The sequence below is a fragment of the Desmodus rotundus genome, chromosome 8 (genome assembly GCF_022682495.2).
Source record: "Desmodus rotundus isolate HL8 chromosome 8, HLdesRot8A.1, whole genome shotgun sequence".
In the NCBI taxonomy this organism is placed as follows: domain Eukaryota; kingdom Metazoa; phylum Chordata; class Mammalia; order Chiroptera; family Phyllostomidae; genus Desmodus; species Desmodus rotundus.
In genome coordinates, this window is record NC_071394.1 from 125581217 (window position 1) to 125601931 (window position 20715).

The 20715-nt window shown below is 52.0% G+C and overlaps 1 protein-coding gene across 7 annotated transcripts in view; it reads left to right on the plus strand.

Annotated features, from left to right (window-relative positions):
* MYRIP (myosin VIIA and Rab interacting protein) overlaps nt 1–20715 on the plus strand; it is a 198812-nt gene that overhangs the window by 135393 nt on the left and 42704 nt on the right. For all 7 annotated transcript variants that reach the window (XM_045200150.3, XM_053930477.2, XM_045200151.3 and 4 more), the window contains 5 exons: nt 2143–2240; nt 2459–2539; nt 5736–5858; nt 15552–15702; nt 18263–18897. In XM_045200150.3, coding sequence (XP_045056085.2) covers nt 2143–2240; nt 2459–2539; nt 5736–5858; nt 15552–15702; nt 18263–18897 — 1088 coding nt within the window. The remainder of the gene's footprint in view (nt 1–2142; nt 2241–2458; nt 2540–5735; nt 5859–15551; nt 15703–18262; nt 18898–20715) is intronic.

Sequence of the window (20715 nt, forward strand, 5' to 3'; positions counted from 1 at the left end):
GCACTCTACATCACCCTCATCCAAAAATTATAAACATGGCATCCAGAGCCTTTTTGGTTAGGGCTCCAGGCTCTGACTTGGCAGGGTTCCCTGGACCTTGGTAACCATCCCTAGCCCAGGTTCTACTGCACACCTCTTAGCAGTTCCTTACGCACCTGACCACCAGTGGGAAAGAACACAGAGTGTGGACTCAGCCTGCCCATTGGGGCATCATCACCAGGGCCCTCAAAGAGCCTAGCTCTCGGGAGGTCATCAGTGAAGTTTGGCGCAATGAGGTGGGGCACCTCTTTTGTGAAAATTACACTGATGAGTATCAGAAAAAGAGAAGGAAATACCACATCTATCCCCACGGAGCACTTAGCACGGTGACAACTTGAATTTTCTAGCCTCTACTTGTAGAAACATTGGGAAAACCGCATCCAATCAGCCACGGAGAGGACGTACTCGTCGGCTGGCTAGATCACTTTGACCTTAACCGAGCTGGTTTTGGAGATTTTGTTTGCCACGTGCCATTTTCTGTCCCCGTTTGTGTCTTCGGGAGCCTAGCGAGCTTGAGTTGTGTTTTTTAATCGAGGGACTGGTTACTGAATGAATTGCCGTGTTTCCACCATGTCTCATTCTACAGAGAACCTGAGGCAGCTTTCAGACACTTGCATTTGTTAGTGACGCATGACTTGGAGATTATAACTGAAAACAGGAGGTTGAACCTGGGGGAAAAGGAGGCATAGGCACACGGCCCTCGTAGAGCTATGTGCTTGAACCTGATACGCGTCGGGTTTCTGGGGTGAAGTCAGAGGAATGGTAGACATTCTCACCCTCAGTAAGAAGCAGAAATCTAAGTATCTTGGGGAAACAGAACTCTTCCCAGCACTTAGCTCCAAAAACACTTTGTCGCCTGCAGAAGTCCTTTGAGTTGGAGACGGCACACCCTCCCATTCGTTGCCATATGCGGGAAAAAAATACACTCACTAAAAATACAACAGCATTTGTAAATCGTGTTGGCTTGTATTTATCTCACTCTTGTGGTTAAAACTGAGGGCTTTGGAGTGGAGAGTCCCGAATTCGAAACTCGGCGCTCTCACTGTCTCACTGCGCAAGCCTGGGCAAGTTATTTGAGCTCGCTGTGCTCCAGTTCTCACGTCTGGAAAGCGGTACCCACTCAACGGGTTGTTGGAAGAATCAACTGTCATCGCGCATGTGACACTCGGCCTGGGACCCAGCGGGGGGTCAGCCAGGGTGATTGTTGTCGGTAGAATTGGTCTCAAGTCTAAAACATTCTTCCATGGCTTTTGTATGTGCATTAAACCATATGTCCAGCCCAGTGCCCTTAGAACCTTTACTAATTCTCATCCCTCATATCATAATGCTACCTTATATGCACAAAATAACACAACTTTTATCCGAGAAAGTAGGCAAAGGGCCGTTACATGAAGCCCTTTTGTCTGTGCATTTGGAACTGTGCTCTGCATTAGGGTACAACAGTGACCTGTGGTGGAGGGGGAGAGGCTTTCAGGCTCCCAGAGAAGCAACCTCAGAACCTCAGATGGACATCCAGCCAAAGGGGGGACCAGGGGTATCTGAGAATGTTTTTCAGAGGAGGAACCCATGGGCCAAGAGTTGGGGTGCCTGGGAATGAGCTCAGTTAACAGAGCCAAGAGCAGGGTGAGGAGGGACAAGGTAATGGTGTCATGGACAGAGAGAGGGTGGCTCTCAAGGACTCACAGTGATTCATGTCTGGGGCAGGGTGGTGGGGAGGCAGTGAGGCGGGTGAGAAGGGGCTTGTGAACCCGGGAAGCGGTGTGGGACGTATCCCAGAGATCTGAGCAGAAGCACTTACGGCGCTGGCCCAGTGGCTTAGCTGGTTGGGGCCTTGTCCTGCAACCGAAAGCTCACGTGTTCAATTTCCAATCAGGGCACATACCCAGGTTGCAGGTGTCATCCAGGGTGCGTACAAGAGGCAACCGATCGATGCTTCTCTCTTGCATTGAGATCTCTCTCCCTCTCCTTCTCTCTCCCTTCTCTCTCTAAAAGCAATGAAAAAAACTGTCTGCGGATAAGGATAAAAAAAATTTTTTTTAGAAAAGAAGAGCTTACAGAGGAGCAGCCGTTCAGAAAGGGCCCTCTGTTCTGTTTCCCATCTAGGACACAGCATGATGGACACACTGGCCGTTGCCCTGCGTGTGGCCGAGGAGGCCATAGAGGAGGCGATTTCCAAAGCAGAAGCCTACGGGGACAGCCTGGTATGGACCACCTTCTCCTCCCAGGGGAGGTGTGGGTCGGGGTCCTGGCCACCAGAACAAAGTGCGGCTTGTCAGGAAACCAGCGTCCTGACAGCCACCCTTCACTGGAGCAGGACCCAACCTCCCCCTGCATTTGTGGTCCGGACTCCCGAGAAAGTGATGGCCAAGTGCCCCAAACCCACCCCAGGACCCAGCTGTTCTCTTCCCTCCCTCTGCAGGACAAGCAGAATGAGGCCAGTTACTTGCGGGACCACAAGGAGGAGCTCACTGAGGAACTGGCCACAACCATCTTGCAGAAGGTAGGTGGCCCTGGGGCCCTATGACAGCAGTTTACACCCTGGACCAGAGCAGGGCCTGCTGCGAGCCGTGGAGCAACCACTGCCGCCGTGGGTGCGCTGGGCTCCATTTCTGTGCCTTGTCACTTTGCCTTCTGTGCTCTTGGGGCTGATGCAGAGGGGTTGCGACTGCAAAGTCTAAGACAAAGGATGCAGAGTGGCTGCCTTTAGGGACTGAGCTTGCGGGTGGGGAGCCAGGAACTCAGCACTGCGCCGGTTACTCACTGGCTTCCTGTTTCCCTGGCTTTGTGTGTGTGTGCATGTGTGTGTCCTCTTGTCACACTTCTCAGTCTTTTGCTGAAGAAGTTTTGCAGTCACCGCTTGCTACCTACATGCCTTACACCGTCCGTTGCACGCTGTATGGGTAATGACTACTCACAGATCAGCCACCCCAAAACTCTGTGGCTTTACACAGGGTTATGTGTGTTTCCCAGCCAATTCTCCAACCCCTACAATTCAATTCAATTCTGACACTCGTCAGAGTGAGCACCGACCCCGCAAGTGGAGGGCTCAGTCCCCCAAGGCTGCCCCACTTCAGACACCGGGCCAAGTCTCAGGATCCCCAAGGTACCCCCTCCTGTCCAGCCTACGACAAGTTCAGGGATTCCCCCGCCCCTCCCCCCCACCCATTCCCCAGTTGGATAATTTGCTAGAACAACATGCAGAACTCAGGAAAGTGATACACTTACAATGACCTGTTTATTGTAAAAGATACAAATGGACAGCCAGATGAAGGGATAATAGGACACAAGGTGTGTGGAATGGGTGTTCGAATCTTCCATGCCCACCCTGTGCCCACCACCCTCCCACACATGAATGTACGTACAGGAAACTCCCCAAGTCTCAGTGTCTGAGTTTTTAATTGAGGTTCCCTTAAGTAGGCATAATATCTTAAATTACTGGCCACCTGAATGAAGTCAATCTTTAGTCCCTGTCCCCTCCCCAGAGGTTGGGGCAGAGCTTATAGTTCCTTGGTTTACACGCTTGGAGTTTTTTTTACATTTTTTTCAATTATAGTTGACATACAATATTATATTAGTTTCAGATGTATAATATAATGATGAGACATTTCTATAACTTACAAAGTAGTCACCTCCCCTAAGTTTACTACCCACCTGACAGCACACATAGTTAGTGGAATATTATTGAGTATATTCCCTAAGCTGTACTTTACCCCCCCATGGCTATTTTGTAACCAACAATCAGCACTTCTTAATCCCTTCGCTCTTTTCATCCAGCGCCCTAACCTCCCTCCCCTCTGGCCACCCTCAGCCTGTTCTCTGCATCTATGAATATGTTTCTGCTTGGTTTGCTTGTTTATTTTGTCTTTTAGATTCCACATGTAAGTGAAATCATGTGGTATTTCTCTTTCTCATTCTGGTTGTTTTTTTAAGCCGCCAGCCCTTGTCTATCTAGTGGCCTTGGCCCGAGTCACCTCATTAGCACAACAAAGACACTCCTATCACTCCAAATATTGCAAGGAGTTTTGAAGCTCTTTACCAGAAATCAAACAGCAAACATATATTTCATTATGCCACGATTTCTTTCTCGCTCATGCATCCATAGTGGCTCTGTCTAAAGCAGTGGGTTGGGGTCACGTCTGTGCAGCGTGTCCACTCCGGGGCCCTACTGAGGCTTCTCACGGCTGTGACAGAGCACAGCGCAGCAGGAGGAAGCCAGTGCCACCTGCCGAGGGCCTAGGCTGAGCCCCGACACCCTGCTACCCATTCCCCCCTCACATGTCATTGTCCAAAGCTGAAGGCGGGGAGTACACTTGACCCTTGAACAATGTGGGCGTTGGGACACCAACCACCTGTGCGGTCAGAAATCCACGTACAGTTTAAATCAGCCCCCACATCTGCAGATCCCCAACCGCAGGAAAAAAAACATGGTCGACCCTTGAACAATGTGGGCGTGAGCTGCATGGATTCACATACACATGGATTTTTTAAGTCTGCCGTTAAAAGACCCAGGCAGTTCAAACCTGTGTCGTTCAAGGGTCAGCTGTCCACTCTGCCTGTCCTGGGAGGAGTGCAGGGTCTTACAACAAAAGGCTACACACCAGGAGCATTACACAAATTTAGCCTTCCCTTTTGGTCACCATAATTCATGTCCCTTCCACAGGCCACATGCACTCACCCACCCAAAGGCCCCCAAATGTCTCATGCAATCACCGTTCAAAGTGCATTCAATTCTGACTCAGCCCCTTTTAAGATGGAGCCCTGTGAACTAAGCGCAGAAGTCACCTGTCCCACACACCCAACACGCAATGCTGGAACACGGAGGGGAAAGCAGCATGACCCCGCCCACCTGCAAAGATGGCAGGTGTCTGGCCCCCAGCACTCCTGTAGTCCTGCTGGGCACCTATGCCAGGTCCCCACACTGTGGGGAGGGGATGGGCCTTTGTTGGGCCCAGGTCTGTCCCTGGCAATGGCGCCCTAGTTCCCCGCTCTCCTTGGCTCTCTGCCTCCCTCCTTATCATCCCGTCCGCTCTAAAAAGGCATTGAAGAATATGCCCATCTTGGTAGCTTGGCAGTTTTCTCAGCTGCTTCCTGCCCATAGGAAGTTGGGAGTCCAGGGACCATTGTATGAATGGACTCATTAAATCCACATGCCTGGGCCCCAAACAGCAAGTGGTGCAAGCAAGCCGAAGCCCACCCTGATGACTCCTGGCATCTTCCCCCTTCATAGGCCTTCCCGATGCTTCCTAAAATCAAGAGTTATACCCAGAGACTCTGGTTGGAGACTCAGCTTCATTATTCATGAGCTGTGCATTCTTAGCTGATAACTTAACTGCTCTGATCCTGTCTCCTCATCTGTAAAATGGGGACAGTTACAGCATTCAGCTCTTAGCACTATTCTGAGGATTAAGTGAGGTGAAGCATCTATGGTGCCCGGCCCGGAGTCTGGTACGTGATAGGCACTTAATACATAGAAGAAGTTGTTAACACCATAAAACGATTATTGTAAACTGTCAAGTGCTGCAGAATGCTCAAGTTGTACTGTTTTATCAGAAGGCAGACCCAAACAGGCCAGCATTCTGTCGAAGCTGAGCTCTTACGGATGAGAGAAAAATCCCAACAGTGGTCCCCGTTACTCCCCGCAGCACCCCGAGGCCTCGCCAGTCACTCGCCCCCTTTGTCACCTGCCCTCTCTCCAGATCATCAGGAAACAGAAGAGCAAGTGTGAGCAGCAAGTGGAAGAAGAGCTAGAGTGGTCCCAGCCCCGGAGCTGCAGGGCAAAGGCTGCCGATGAGGGGACCGCAGCCTCCAGCAGCTGCTGGGTGAGTCTCCAAGTAGCAACCCGCGTGTCCCGCGTGCTCTGCCCCTGGAGACGGGGACAGCACACTGAACCACCTGTGGTTGACTCATGTGCCCACCGGGCAGTGTAGAGTCCCCCGAAGGGCGGTGGGCAGGGGGAGAAACTGAGACAGTGAGTGCGAGAGTGGAGGGCGGGAGGTGGGAGAGGAGGGAGAGGAAACGCAGACAGACTGTTGAAGGCCGCGGAGGTGGGTTTTTACACAGACCAACTGAGGAAAAATAAACGTGTCAACAGGCACTTTTTAATTCATTGTGGAGAGAGTCGTACTCAGTCCCGGGAGGGGGAAAAAATAGCTTTTTCAGGGAGATCACTTGCTTTTCCGATAAGTGACAAGAGAATTGCCGCTGTCGTTTGAGTCACCAACTTGCTCACATGGAGACATAGTCGGGAAGTTGTGGCAGGAATCAACCTTCTTGTCTGTCACCCTGAAATTAAGCCAAGGGCGGAGTCACAGGGCACAGTGGCCTTCCTGTGACCCAGGGGTCTGGGCCTGCTCCTGTCTGCAGAAGAGTCCCCAAGCCTGTCAAATCCTGGTTATTTGTGTCTGTGGTCCCAGCAGAGGACACGCAGAGCCCTGGGAGAGACAGAGGCTGAGCCCGAGCTGGGCCCTCCATGCAGAGACTCGGAGCAAAGGGAAGGCAGGGCTGGCTGACTGGGCGTGTGCGCCTTCAGCCACAGGTGTCAGCAGTCAGCACAGGTGCCAGGGGCAAGGGCGACGCACAGGTGCGACTCAGAACTGGAAAGTCAGATGGGGAGAAGCAATGCCTAGTGTTTACCCCGCTCCTCCTGGGGGCCAGTGATCCGCCCCCTACCTGTGCAGAGTGAAATCAGGGTGTGCAGAGCAGCCATGTGGTGCCGGCCGGTAGCCTCACCTGCAAAGACTCTCCACAGGTCCCCCCAGTCGCCAGGAGCATGGGGGTGATGAGCAGTCTCTTTACGGTTTTATCAGAGATTTAACTTCATTGATTTATTGGCAGAACCTTTGCTTGGCGGTGTGCTGGCAGCTTCTTTTATTGCTGTTGTGTGCTCAGCTCGAAGGAAAACAAAATGAACAGGAGGTTCAGTCCCTGGCCTCCAGGACTTTATCATCTGGTCAGCAAAACAGGGCGCCTACGAGACAGTTCACAGTGGGCACAGCTGAAAAGTTGAGTCGGGAAATGGAGTCGTAATTCAGCAGAGGGAGGGGAGAGAGGACTGGGGCAGGTACAAGTCTGGTCGTTGGGGGAGGCAGAAAAGCCTTCCTAGGCGGGGGCCTGAAACTAAGGCCTGACAATGTAGGACGCAGGTGCATGGGGAGGAAGGGCATTCCCACAGAGGGAACAGCAGGCACGGAGGCCCTGAGCAGGAGAGACTGCGTGTGCTGAAGGAGTAGGACAGCGACCGTGTCTAGAGAAAGGTGACTAAATGACAAGTATATCGGCCACTTAGTTGTCCACGGGTGTCATCCCCTAAGTGATAGCTGTTGTTCTTGTCAATATCACCTTATTTCCACATTTCAAAGTCAAGGTCACCAAGGCATCCCTATGAGTTATGAGATGAACTACACCATGTTTTGGTCACCAGGGCTCCAGGCCCAGACAGCAGCAGCTATCTGTGCATCACTGACCCGCCTGCGCTGACCCACAGGCTGCCCTGTGCCCTCCAGGCAGGCCCCTGCTTCAGGTGCTCACCATGCTGTCTCCCCTTCCCCCCCACACACAGCCTGACACCGTCATCTTGCTTCCCCTCCACTGTCTGAACTCACCTACTGATGTAGACGTCTGGCCACTCGCCACACCTGGGGCTGGTCAGTTCTTCCCGTGTTGGAGGCCAGAAGCTGCCCCCGCCCCCACTGCCCCTGGTGCTGAGGAGACCCCGCTCCCTGTGTGTTCTGTTCACATAGCTGGTGGCAGCTCATCACAGTAACCAAAGTTCTTACGCAAACCCCATCAACAAAGAGGTTCAGAGCTCTCACAGGAAACTTGCGTCATAATAGCAGCCGCGGGAGGATTGCCGAAGATCTCTAGGGTCGCACATGACCTTCCTCTTATAAACTTTACAGTCACGGGTGTTGACACAGCATTTCATTCAATCCATGAGAACACACCCTGTGTTATCCCCGTTTTACAGAGGAGTAAACTGAGGCCTCGCTCATCTGAGCCACCGGCACTAAGTGGAGGGCCAGGACTAGGGCCCAGGGCTCCCATGCTCTGCTGGCTCCTGTTTCATTGGGAAGCTCTGGATGTGAAATACCCGCCTTCTCACCAAATGGTCGCCAGGCCTCTTTGTGCTGCCTACAGCCAAACCCAGAAACGGTGTTCCTGCCGCCTCATGGAGACAGAGAGGCTCTGTGTGCCATTAGAGACATGGGGCAGTGGGCCGCAGCACCTGGAGTCACAACAGCAGCAATTAGGGATGTGGTGTTCCCCTGTCCCCAGCAGGGCAAGAGAGGCCTTTGTCCACACCCTCAGCCAACTGCAGGCCCCAGTCTGCTTAAGATAAACGGCAATGACTCTTCCCAAGGGGTCGGCTCCCCTGGCCCCTGCGCTCGCTGGACAGCATGTAGCCCACCTGGGAGGCTGGTGCGGCGTGGGCTGTCTTCCCCGAGGGAGCCGGTTAGAGGCGGAAGTCAGCGTCACCCAAGACTCCCACGTGGGTTCTAAAACAAATACCTCTCAGGGTTTTCTTTTCTTGTCAGAAAATCTGTCTTGCCAAACGCCTGCCTCCTACGTAGCAGACTCTTCGCTTTGGCTTGGACGCCAGTGTAGGCAGGGCTGACTCACTTCTCACTTTGTTCCTAGGGTAAGTGGCGGCAAATCTTTCTAGATCAGGGTCTGGTAGAAGGCCTCATGGAAGCCCCTCTCTGATTCTAAAGCATCTTTTGAATCTCTTTGCAAGCCATGTCCACCTCCCCTGGGGCGAGTCCACTTCCGATGGCGGGAGTCATGAGAGAGAACCTTGGGGCTGTAGTTTGGAGAAAGCCCATAGAGGGCACTGGTGCGCCCCCTTGGGTAAGCACCCCTCCTGGCTCAACACTTTAATCCGCCAATCATGCGGCCTGGCAGGGGGTGTGGCCACTTACCGAAGGGAGAAGATCATTGGTCGGTTCCTGTTACTACAACCTTCCTCCTTAACGTGGGTGTTTCATCAAGGAGATCCCCGCCTGCCCCGCCCCGTGAGTTCTCCCCATGTGATTTACAACACAGAAAAAAGCATATTTTCATCAACACTATTAGTCTGGAGACACAAATGCTTTCTTTGTCTTTCTGCACCCACACTTGTCCTCATGGGAACTGCCCCAAACAGAGCAGCCTGAATCTGGGAATAAAGAGGACCCAGCATCCCAGCCCTGGCTGGTGTAGTTCAGTGGATTGAGTGCGGGCCTGTTAACCAAAAGGTCACCAGTTCGATTCCCAGTCAGGGCACATGCCTGGGTTGTGGGCCAGGTCCCCAGTAGGGGGCGTGTGAGAGGTTGAAGCAATCACACATTGATGTTTCTCCCCCTCTCTTTCTCCCACTCTTCCCCAATCTCTAAAGAGAGAGAGAGAACCCACCTTCCCCTCTAACCAGCCTGGGGCCCGTGAGGGGTGGCACATCCAGTCCAGGAGGGCCAGCCCCCTCAGATGCTCCACGCAGTGCTTGTGGGCACACTGCCCACCCACGTGGGCCAAGCCAATGCCTTGTGCAAGTGGGAGGGGCCAGGGGACCACCTGCTGGTTAAGGAGCAGGCGCTCCGTCTCCCCTCACGATGGGGATGCAGGTATCCTTAGACCCGTTTTATAGACAAGGAAACTGAGGCCAAAGCTTTAGCATAACTTAACCTGCAATCGCCCATGTGCTGATTGGCGGGGCTGGGCATTGAATTCCTTTTTCCTGCTCCAAAGCCCTTGCCCTAGCTCCTTCCTCTGTAAAATGAGATCGGTGGACTCAGGGATCTCTGAGGTTCCTTTCTGCTCAGAGATTCTAGGCTGCACTGTCCAATACAGTGGCCACAAGGCCCAAGTGACTATTTAAATTAATGAAAATCAAATAAAACTAAAAATCCAGTTCTTCGGTCACACTGGCCACGTTTCAGGTGCTGCTACATTGGACGGAGCAGGTGTGGGACGTTTATTTCCATCTTCCCAGCACGGTTTATCGTGCAGCACTGGTCTAGGGCTTTAGCTAAAGAAGGGAGAAATAAAGGGCATGAGACAGAAGTGTGTCCAGACACTGGCCGGAGCCCAGACACGAAGCAGCAGGCCAAGTCTTGGTGACTGGGGCCCTCACAGAGGTGGCTGTCCTGTCTTCTCATGAGCTGTTCTCACCCCGGGCACAACTCGGCACGCCTGCCCCAGCTCCACCCCGGCGAGGCCAGCGGGCTGCAGGCTTTAGCACGGCCTGTTTGTGGCATCTGGAGAGGCTCCCTCACCTACAGACCAAGGAGGGCCCTAAACTGAGGCCCCCTAGTGGTGCATCCTCCTTTCCCCTCAGTTCCCAGCAACCTGGGCCCCTCTAGCTTCCGGGTGTGGGGGTGGGGGGGCAGGGGGCAACTGTTCCCAATCCCCAAATGCTGTGGGCTCCTTGGGCTTAACTGCAAAACCCAAACTTAATTCACCCCCATTCAGCCCGGATTTCTCATCTGTTTTCTTGAAAGAATGTTCATTGTGATTGTTCCCTTTTTAATTTCCTCTGTTATTGTATGTTTCTCTGCCGGGAGTGGGGGGTGGCACAGCTTGCCTTTCAAGGCCTTATGATGCAATATCGTAAAAAGCACAGGGGTTGTAATTCATTCGGTGCCCGTCCCTGGGGTGTGTGTATATGAAAAGGTGTCTCCATAATAATACAGTGATCCCGTTGGTGTTATAACAAAGGCAGCAGGGGCCCGACACACAGGGCGTTTGGGTGACTAAGCCGGCTCCGACAGACACTTCCTCTGTCTCTGCTCCGTCCTTTTCTGTTTCCCTCCGCCTTTTCGCTCGTGTCTCTGTTATCTTGTCCCTCACGTTTGTTCTCCCTTTTGACTGACAGTCGTACAGACCTAAAGCAGTTTTCAGGATTGTCACCGTTACTGGACTGAACTTAACGGCTCTGACTGACCGGAGCAAAGCTCTGCCTCAGTTGTTGGTGCATCTGGCCTCTGTTCTCGGTCCCTTCGCCCCCAAGCCCTTGGGGCAGAAAACATTCTCTCCCTGTTTTACCTTGTGAGCTCCCTGACAGGAAGGACTGTTGTGAAGCCGAGGTTGGCGTCTCGGGGAGTCTGCCCCGTTGGCCGTGGTGGTGATTACAGCAGTGACCGTGTGAGCTGCTGCCCACACGGGGTGCGGCCGCTGCGAGGAGCGGTACGATTGACCCGTGAACTGCATGGCTAGAACCGCGCGGGTCCACTTCTATGTGGGTTTTTTTTTCAGTAACACTATAAATGTATTTTCTCTTCTTTATGATTTTCTTAGTAATCTCTTTTCTGCAGCTTTATTATAAGAAAACAGTACATAATACAGATATAATACAAAATGTGTGTTAAGTCAACTGCTCATGTCATCAGTGAGGCTTCCAGTCAATCGTAGGCTGTTCATAGTTACGTTTTGGGGGAGTCAAAGTTATATGCGGATTTTCAACTGCACAGGGTTGGTTCAGCGTCCCTAAGCCCCATTCGTTCAAGGGTCGAGTATATGACAAAGGTAGCTGACGGCCACACTGGGTGTTTCACCCAGAGCTGCAGGGCTGGCGGCTCAGTGGCAGGTCTGCTGGGTTGGGGCGCGGTAGCCAGGAGAGCTTGGCTCCCAGGCTTTTGGCAAAGGCTCAGGCAGAGCTCAGAGAAGGCAGGGAAGCACATGCACTTACAGCCAGACAGACCGGAGCCCAGTCCCTGCCTCTGCCCCTGACGGCCACCCCTGTGCCTTGGGAAAGTTATTCAGCCCTGCTTCCATTCACTCATGCCCACCCCGTCGGACTGAGAGAATGGCCACGGTGTATGGCTGGGTGACAGACCTTCATAAATGCTCTTATTTGAACTAGATTCACTGAGTGCTTTTGTGTGCCAGGTGTGACACTAGTCCCTTTACATGAGGAAACTGAGGTTTGGAGTAGTTGAAGTTTCCCCCAGGATCCCATGGAGCACGAGAGGGGGAGCTGGCATTGACCCACAACCTAACACCCACCCACGGCCAGTACCTGAAGGGGGAGAGGCAGGGCCTGTGTGAAGGCACAGCATCTCGAGCCCATCTCTGCACGGCTCTGCTGGCATGCTGGAGCAGCACTGCTGGACCCAGGGGCTCCACCAGCCACGCCCAGCCCTTCTGGCAGAGATGTGCCGACGCTGTAACTCAGGCCAACCCTTGCTGCCACCACCAGCCCTGCTTCCTCCATGAGCCTTAGGGTGGGTTAGAGGAAGGGAAGAAAAGCAGTCTGTGGGTGAGAAAAAAAGGGTGGGTACCGAGGGCCCAGCCGGGGTTGTAAGCAAATAAATGACTCAGGTAATCCTGTCACATCCTGGGAGCCAGACGGTGGAACTAGTGAATAAAAGTGTTGTCATGGCGCCATCTACTGCTCCATATGTTCATTGCAACAAATTGGTAGTGGAACCAGGTCTGGGTGTCTGAATGGGGGTTTTGCCACCCGGGCTGGAGACAGTGGGCCAGCAATGTCCTGAGACCCGTAGAGACGGTTCTTTGGGGTCTTTTGTGCTTATCAGGGTATAGTTTTCTTTTTCTAATGTGAAGCAATGGCTTGCCTGAAATAGATTATAGCAGCCCAGTATCCCCAACTCTCTCACGAAGAAGCTTACCCATCTTCCCTGTTGGGGACCAGAGAGGGATTTTTTCATTTGGGGGTCTTGGCTTTTGTACCTTGGAGGGCATTTTTGTCCCATAAAAGTGGACCCTGGCCACCTTCAACAGACACACACGTTTCTGCATAAAATACTATTTGAGCCACTACAAAATGAAACATTAAATATTATCCACCCTCCCCCTATTTTAAAACATGTGCTCTGTGACTGACAGGGAGGAGCTTGGAGACATAAAAAGGGAATAGAAAGTAGCTTCTCTGAGGCGGCAGTAATAGTGCGCCTGGCAATAGGCTGTCGGCAACTCAAGGCCACACCTGAGTCCCACAGATTCAGCCACACACACGGGGCTGGGGACCACACCCACAAAGGACTGCTCAGCCTTCGGGGCACCCACAGTCTGTGGAGGAGCCGACAGGTCGGTGCTTGACTGTGACGGCGAACAGGCGGTGTGTGATCACAGGGACGGGGAGTCCTCTGGCTCCAGTGCATGTGGGCGGGGTGTCGAGGGTCTGTCACCCTGAATCGGGGGGGGGGGGGGGTTGCCATAGAAGGACTTTTGTCCTTCATTTTTATGGCATCACTTGCCAATGGACCATCAGCTTTGATCTCTGTCCTCTCTGATAGCCACTTACTATCTGCCAAGGGTTCAGCAAATCCGAGCTGGCTCCCCGAATACCCAACCCCGTGAAAACCTTTGATGCTGTCAGAAAAAAATCAGGCCCTTCTGAAATCCCACCCTGCAGCCAGCCCACCCCAAATCACTTTCACTCCACAGCACTCATTTATGTCCAGTTCTGGGCTAGCTACTATGCCAGGAGCTGTGGAACATCACCATCACCAGGCCCTTAACTGCCCTTGGGCGGTCACAGTCTCCTGGGGACTGAAGGCAGGAGGTAGATGTTCGCCGCAGACTGTGGTGTAGCTAGCACAGGTTAGCATAGAGGAAGCCCAGGCCCCCAGCCCAGCTTCCCACAGACCATGGCCTGTTTGAACTGAGTGCACTCAGCATATTATCAGATTGATGGGTGGGGAAGCTCATCTGGCCCCTGGGCTGCACCGACCTGTGGCACTGCCTTGAAAGGCAAGTCTGGGGGCCCCTCTGCTCTCTCCTGCCTTCAGAGGGATGCAAGGGATGTTGTGACCCTGTACACAGCTTAGAGGTTCCGTACTTGTTCTGTAGACCCGTCTTCCTCCCAGCTCAGCCCCATGGCCTGGTGGGAGGAAACAGAACAGGTTTCCCAGGACTCCTTCTGAACCGGAACTAGCCTGCACCACCCTCTCCAATGAGGTGCGCCAGGTGCCCTACTGTCTGAGAGCTTCTGGGCCCTGGCGTGGTGCTGGGGATGGATGCTGGGCCTTGATCCTCCGAGCCCTCTGTGTCTTTTCTCAGACTGGTTATCTGTGCTTCGGGGCAAGGCTGCCGAGTGCACAGTCCCCTCCTCGAACTCCAGCCAGGGGGCTGGGTGCTGCCACCCAGGTGTCCTGGTGCTGGTTGGAATTCCTCTTGTTTATTCTAAACACCTTTTTAAGCTCCCATTTATTATGCATTTACTGTGCACAGGGCAGGGTTCAGTTTCCATGTCTCTCAAGAAATGAAGTCATTTTGTGTGGGTTCTAGATTTAGTGGGTGATCTCTTTGTAAGTCATATAAATGTCTAACATTATGTTGTCCACCCAAAACTAATACAATTGTATGTTCATTGTAACTGAAAAAGAAAAAAAATTTTTTTTAAGTAATTAAGTCACTTGGCCAAGGTGTGAGAGCAGAGGTGGTGTTGGAGCCCCGGCCAGCTGACCCCTGTGTCCAGCTCCAGCCACCCAGGGTCCTGCCCACTGCTCTCCACAGGCTCAGGCGCTCTCCTTTGGTCTCCTCCTCTCGACTTCTCGGCACCTGCTGTGCTGCCCAGCGCATTTCTCTCTGGGAGAGGAGGTGCAGGGCGCTGTGCCGAGATCTGCCAGCAGGTGGAGACAGACCGCTCCTGAGCCCGAGCCAGTGGTCAGGTCTTGGTTTCAGGTTGCATCCTAGACGCTTCCAAGTGGCTTTGCCCTTTCCCTCCTCAGTGTATCTATAGAAAAAAAAAAAAAGACAATGAACTCACCTGCAATAGATAATTCCTTCATTACATGACAAAGGAAAAAATTGATCTCTGTTGGATGAGATTCTTTGTATCCAGGGTCCGGCAGAAGTAATGCTTGTTTGAGGATGTAGTAATTTATAGTTGTAATTTGAACATTTCACCTAAAATGTCATAGGGTGTGCTCAAGTGTGATACTGTTATGTTACAGAATTATATGCTTATGATTTTGTAATTAAACGGGGGCGTTATTTGTGCCAGACCTTGTATAATATTTGAGCTTCAAGTTCTCTGTAGATAATATTTGTAACACATATATGATACAATTCAACACATTTCCTGTTAGTCATTGGATATCCTGTTTCTCCCACATCCCCTTGGGTTAGAGTTTATTGTCCTTTCTTTAATGCGGGTGCTGAAGTGGACTAGGTTGCAATAGTCCTGGACTTGCGGAGTGGCCATACTTGGCTCATTTATCTATTGCAGCACGTATGTTGTGCTTACTGTTTACACTGCTGGAACTCAAGTTTGGAGTCTGAGGAAAAGAGGCTTTCACTTTGACCACTAAGAAATACTGGTGGGTGGAGGGGGGAAGATGGCTGGATAAGGAGCTCAGGGAGGCCTGACCTGCTTGCAGTGGAATGAACAGGAACCATTTCTACCATTCTGTGGCCTCATATACTGATTTGCAGCCTTTGAGCCTGAACACGAGAAAAGCCCACACCATCACGTCTGCTCCACGCTGCTCAGGGTCTGTGGCAAAGTGGAAGGCATTCCGCCCAGTGCCTGCACCCCACGAGTTCACCCCTTCCCCTCTTTCCTTTCCACACAGCCCCAGTCTGCGTTCTTACCCACCAGAGAAGATGCTCTGAAGACCTCTTCGCTGGAGGCTGTGTCCAGGCAGCTGGGGGACCCGGGCCAGCAGCCGAGGGAGGAGTTGGCGTTGTCCAGCTGGGACAGCGTGGACAGGCTGGACCGGACAAGTAACTGTTCTAAGCAGCATCTCATTGGTCTGTGGGCTTTGAAAGGGCAGTTTGGAGGCTTCTGGCTGTCACGTGGCCGCTCAGCCCTTCTTCCGTCCCTCTGAGTGGTGTGTGCCCTTTCAGGGCAGCCAGGCCATGGACTCACGAGGCCTCCTGCACAGCACACAGTCCACGGTGTGACTGCGTTTTCTGCCTGGGCAGCAGGGGCTCCTGGGCAGGCGTGTGAATGGCACAGCCTACTTACACGGCCTGGAGAGTGGGTGGAGACTAAGACTAGCCAGTGGCCTATAGAGCGGCAGGGAATGTCTTGCTTACACAGGCCAGGGACGCTAGTCCACCCTAGCGGGGCATGTCAGTGCTCCCAGGGATTGGGGTCCCAGCCCCTGGTTATTAGAGTGTCCTTTCTGAAACCTGACATATATAATTTGTTAGGGTAACACCTGCAGCTATGCCGAATGACTAAACATTTAGGAGGTTTAATGCAGTAGTTTCACTCCTCATCAGGCAACAGGCAGTCTTGTGCTGTCCTTTTGGGGCCTCTGAGTCTTCTGCTGGGTCATCCACACCTGGCCTGCAGGCGGAGGAAGAGAGATGAATAAGTCAGTGCACCTGCTGCCTAACCACCTGAGCAGGGACATTACACACACACACCACTTTCACTCCCAGCCCCTGAGCAAGAGCTGGTCCCCTGGCCCCAGCTCGATGCAGGGAATCCTGGGAAATGTAGTCCTGGCTAGGAAAATGCACCCCAGCAGCACGGCTCTGCCATGAACGATGGGAGTGAAGATGATTGCCCCACCCCACATGGGTCAGTTTCTTCCTGACCTAGATGCACATACTTAGGTCACGGAAGCCAGGTACATTTGTCCCTGTCCTATGTTATCAGTCGAGTCTTGACCCCTTTCCTCAGCAACAACAGCAATAAGGCAGCAGCAAAATACCCATTTTAGAAAAATGCCTTTAAAGGCTGTGCTATCACTTCTACTCTATAAGGGAAAAAACTTAACTAACAGCTATGTAAGCAAATTCCACTGTTATCACAGTACAAAAAGGTAAAAACATTAGTATTTTTGAACAGTCATTCTAAAGATTTTCCAAAAAGGAGCGTTTCCATGTTAACCTTTTAGTACCTATCAGTAGAAACTGCAAAAAATTCTGTCAGCACATGAAATTTTCCTTATGGATGTACATGGTTTGGGGTTTTATTGTTTAAGTGCATTTTCCTTTCTAGATATGCTTTTCTTTCTTTTTTTTTTTGTTAAAGATTTTATTTTTATTTACTTTTAGACAGAGAAAAGGGAGGGAGAGAGGGAGAGAAACATGGATGTGTGGTTGCCTCTTGCACGCCCCCTACTGGGGACCTGGCCCGCAACCCAGGCATGTGCCCTGACCAGGAATTGAACCAGCAACCCTTTGGTTTGCAGGTTAGCGCTCAATCCACTGAGCCGCACCAGCCAGAGCTACATATGCTTTTCTTTCCGCCCCTGTTGCCCAGCATACCCATATTCATATTCCTTCCTTCCTTCCTTCCTTCCTATTTTTTTCTTTGTCTCTCACCATGGATTGAAAATTCACACAGAGAAGGGATTCTCAGATTCCACGGGACAAAAACAGCACTTCAAAATTCAAATTCACAAACTGATAAACTTAAAGGATATTTATTATAAAGCCTTTTAAAAGACACTCCATTTCACAAAATAGTTCCCCAGTGAACTATGAGCACTCCAAATACATTTGCAGAGGGTTTTGGTTTTCAAAACATGATTGTTTGCATAATTTTCTGTAAAATAAGGCATCCACGTGTAATTTGTCAGTGGTATTAAACATAAAACTTAGTCCAACATCACACACACACACAAGATTTCCCACTCTGTCCCAACATCCCTGCATCCCTCAGGATGGAGACTGAAAATGAAAATAAATGAACGAATAGGCCCTTCTGGAGAAAACTGCTGGTCCCCCTGAGGAGCGCGGGCCCGGGGCGTGCTGGAGTGTCCAGGCCCACCGCAGAGGCCCTGACAGCTGTCCAATAGGTTTGGCGGGAAGCAGATTCCTCCTGTGGGCATGGCTCAGGCTCAGCAGAGCGTAGAACAGGAGGCCCAGAGACGGAGGTCACCTCAGCAGATGAACGTCCACTGGGCTATTTTCAGCAGCTCTGTTTATGCCTCAGGGGAGGGTTGGTGCTGGAGCACCATTGGGGTCAGCGACTGGGACACAAGGGACGAGCAAACCACAGCAACTCTGGTTTTGGTCTCAACAGTGCTTACAGCAGTTAATGGACTCCCCAAACACATGATCACTTTAGAGACCTGGGCTGAGCATCCCCTGTGTGCACAGCTGGGACATGAAAATCAGGGGACGGTCCCTGTGAGGCCTCAAGGGGCTTCCTGAGGACCTTTAAGCCTGCTCCCAACCAGGCATGCCCCTATGGACTTGCTAGAGTTGGATGCTCCCTAAGGCCCCCCCGGGAGCCAGGCATGGGAAAGTGACAGACGGCCGTGCCCCCTCTCTCTAAGATGGTAACAGCCCTCTCTGGTTTCTCCCTCCCTCCCACCTGCAGACCTGGCCCCAGTTTTGCAGAGCCCTGATGGGAACTGGCTGGCCTTGAAGGATGGTGCTCTGCCCCCGACCCGCCTGCTGGCCAAGGCTAAGAGTGGCACATTTCAGGCCCTGGAGGCTGCTTCCAGCGTGGCATCTGCCTACGAGGAGATGGGCTCTGACAGCGAGGAGGACTTTGACTGGGGTGCGGCCCTGAGCACTCTGTGCCCACGGCCCCAGGGTCTGCCTGGGAACCCCCAGCCTCAGCCCACGCAGGCCCAAGGCTTGGACCGTGGCCCCTTTGCTTCTGCTTCCTCTAGGCTGTCCCCCAACCCGGAAGCCATGTGCTCTGACTCCGAGACCTCCTCCACGGGCTCTTCCCGGGAGGCTGGGCGCCGGGCCAGGCTGTCCTGGTTGCAGAGGAAGCCCCCCAGGAACCCTGCAGCTGAAAAGATGCACCTCCAGGGAGAGCTGGATGTGAACTTCAATCCCCAGGCACCCAGCCGGGAGACCTCGGACAGCAGCGAGCCCGAGGAGGCCCCCCATGCTGCAGACCAGCGGGCCAGGAGGTGGATAAGGGCCCGAGTGGGCTCTGAGGAGCCAAGCAAGGAGCTGCCTTCCCCCAACGCCCGTTCCCAGGAGCTGAACACACACCAGGTAATAAAATAGGTGTGTGCAAGTGCACACACACTCTTTCCCGAAGGATGTGTCCTCCTCCAAGCACAAGGTGCAGAGAGAGTCCCGAGTTCAGAATTCACAGACCCAGATTCTCATCTTGGTGTTGGCTGCTAAATAGCTGAGGGACCTAGGCAGGTCATTTCAACTCCCTGGGGTTCCATGCCTCCTCTCAGGGATGAGAGCTTAGAGTTCCAAGTAGGTTTGCAAAGGGTGGCCCCAGGCCAGCAGCATCAGCACCACCAGGGAACTGGTTGGACATGCAGATTCCCAGGCCACGTGCCAGGCCTGCTGAGTCAAAAACTCAGAGGCCAGGACCCAGCCATCTGTGCGTAAGGAGCTCTCCTGATAATACTACTGTGCGTTGAAGTTTGAGGGCCACCAGCTTAGGGGTAAGGGGCCTAGAGTCAGCCTTCCAGAGTTCAAATCCCGCTGTGCAACCCAGGGAAGGCATCCCTCTCGGTCTCAGTTTCCTTGTCTGTAAAACAGCGGTTTTGGTAGGGTTGAGAGGAGTGAATACAATAATATTTATAAAGAGCTGAGCTCTGTCCTAGACACAGCACCGGAGCTCAGGAAATGTTATTTCAATGGGATCATTCAGGGCATGATTTCCTGGCATTCTCTGGATCCTGAGTCCATATCACACCCCTTCTCAGAATTCTTGGTGGCTTTGCCCATATGGTTTATTCTTGTGTGTGGTGTGAGAAGGTGGTCTAGTTTCATTTTGCGGCATGCATTTGTCCAGTTTTCCCAACACCACTTGTTGAATAGACCGTCTTTATCCCACCGTACGCTCTTGCCTCCTTTGTCAATTATTCATTGGCCGTAAAGGTGTGGGTTTATTTCTGGACTCTTATTCTGTTCCATTGATCTATGTGTCTGTTTCTAAGCCAGTACCATGCTGTTTTGATTACTACAGCCTTGTAGTATAGTCTGATATCAGGTAGCATGATTCCTCCAACTCTGTTCTTTCTCAGGATTGCTGTGGCTATTTGGGGTCTTTTGTAGTTCCATATAAGTTTTTGGCATTTTTGTTCTAATTCTGTGAAATAAGCCATTGGTATCTAGATAGAAATTGCACTGAATACATAGATTGCTTTGGGTAGTATGGACATTTTAATCATGTTCATTCTTCCTACTCGTGAACATGGTGTATGCTTCCACTTATTTGTGTCTTCTTCAATTTTTTTATTCAGTGCTTTATAATTTTCCAAATATAGATCCTTTACATCTTTGGTTACATTTATTCCTAGGTGTTTTACTTCTTAGACACAATTGTAAATGGGATTGTTTTCTTAGGGTTTTTTTTTTTTTCTGATAGTTCATATTGGTGTATAAAAATCAACTGATTTCTGGATATTCATTTTGTGTCCTGTTACTTTACTAAATTTGTTGATCAGTTCTGCTAGTTTTTTGGCAGAATCTCTAGGTTCTCTGGTAACCAGACCAATTTTATTCTCTCTAAATACATGCTGCTTGTCCCAGCTCTGTGCCTGTGGTCACGCCCTGCCCCGTCCCCCCCCCTTCCCGGCAGAGGGCTGTGATCACCATGGACCAAACACCCAGCTTCGTGGAGCCCACCCTGGCCCTCCCACAGCAGCGTGTTCTAAACTCAGGACTGACGCGCGTAGCCGGGAGAGTTGAAGTGACCTTGCAGGAGCAGCGGACTGCAGGATCTGAAACTGGGAGTGTTATGGGAGATGTATGTCGCCTGTGCCCTCCGTGGGGACACACCATCGCTCTCTTGCGTTACTATCAACTTTGACTTTTTACACTCCTGGAGAAGCCACACCCACTTCC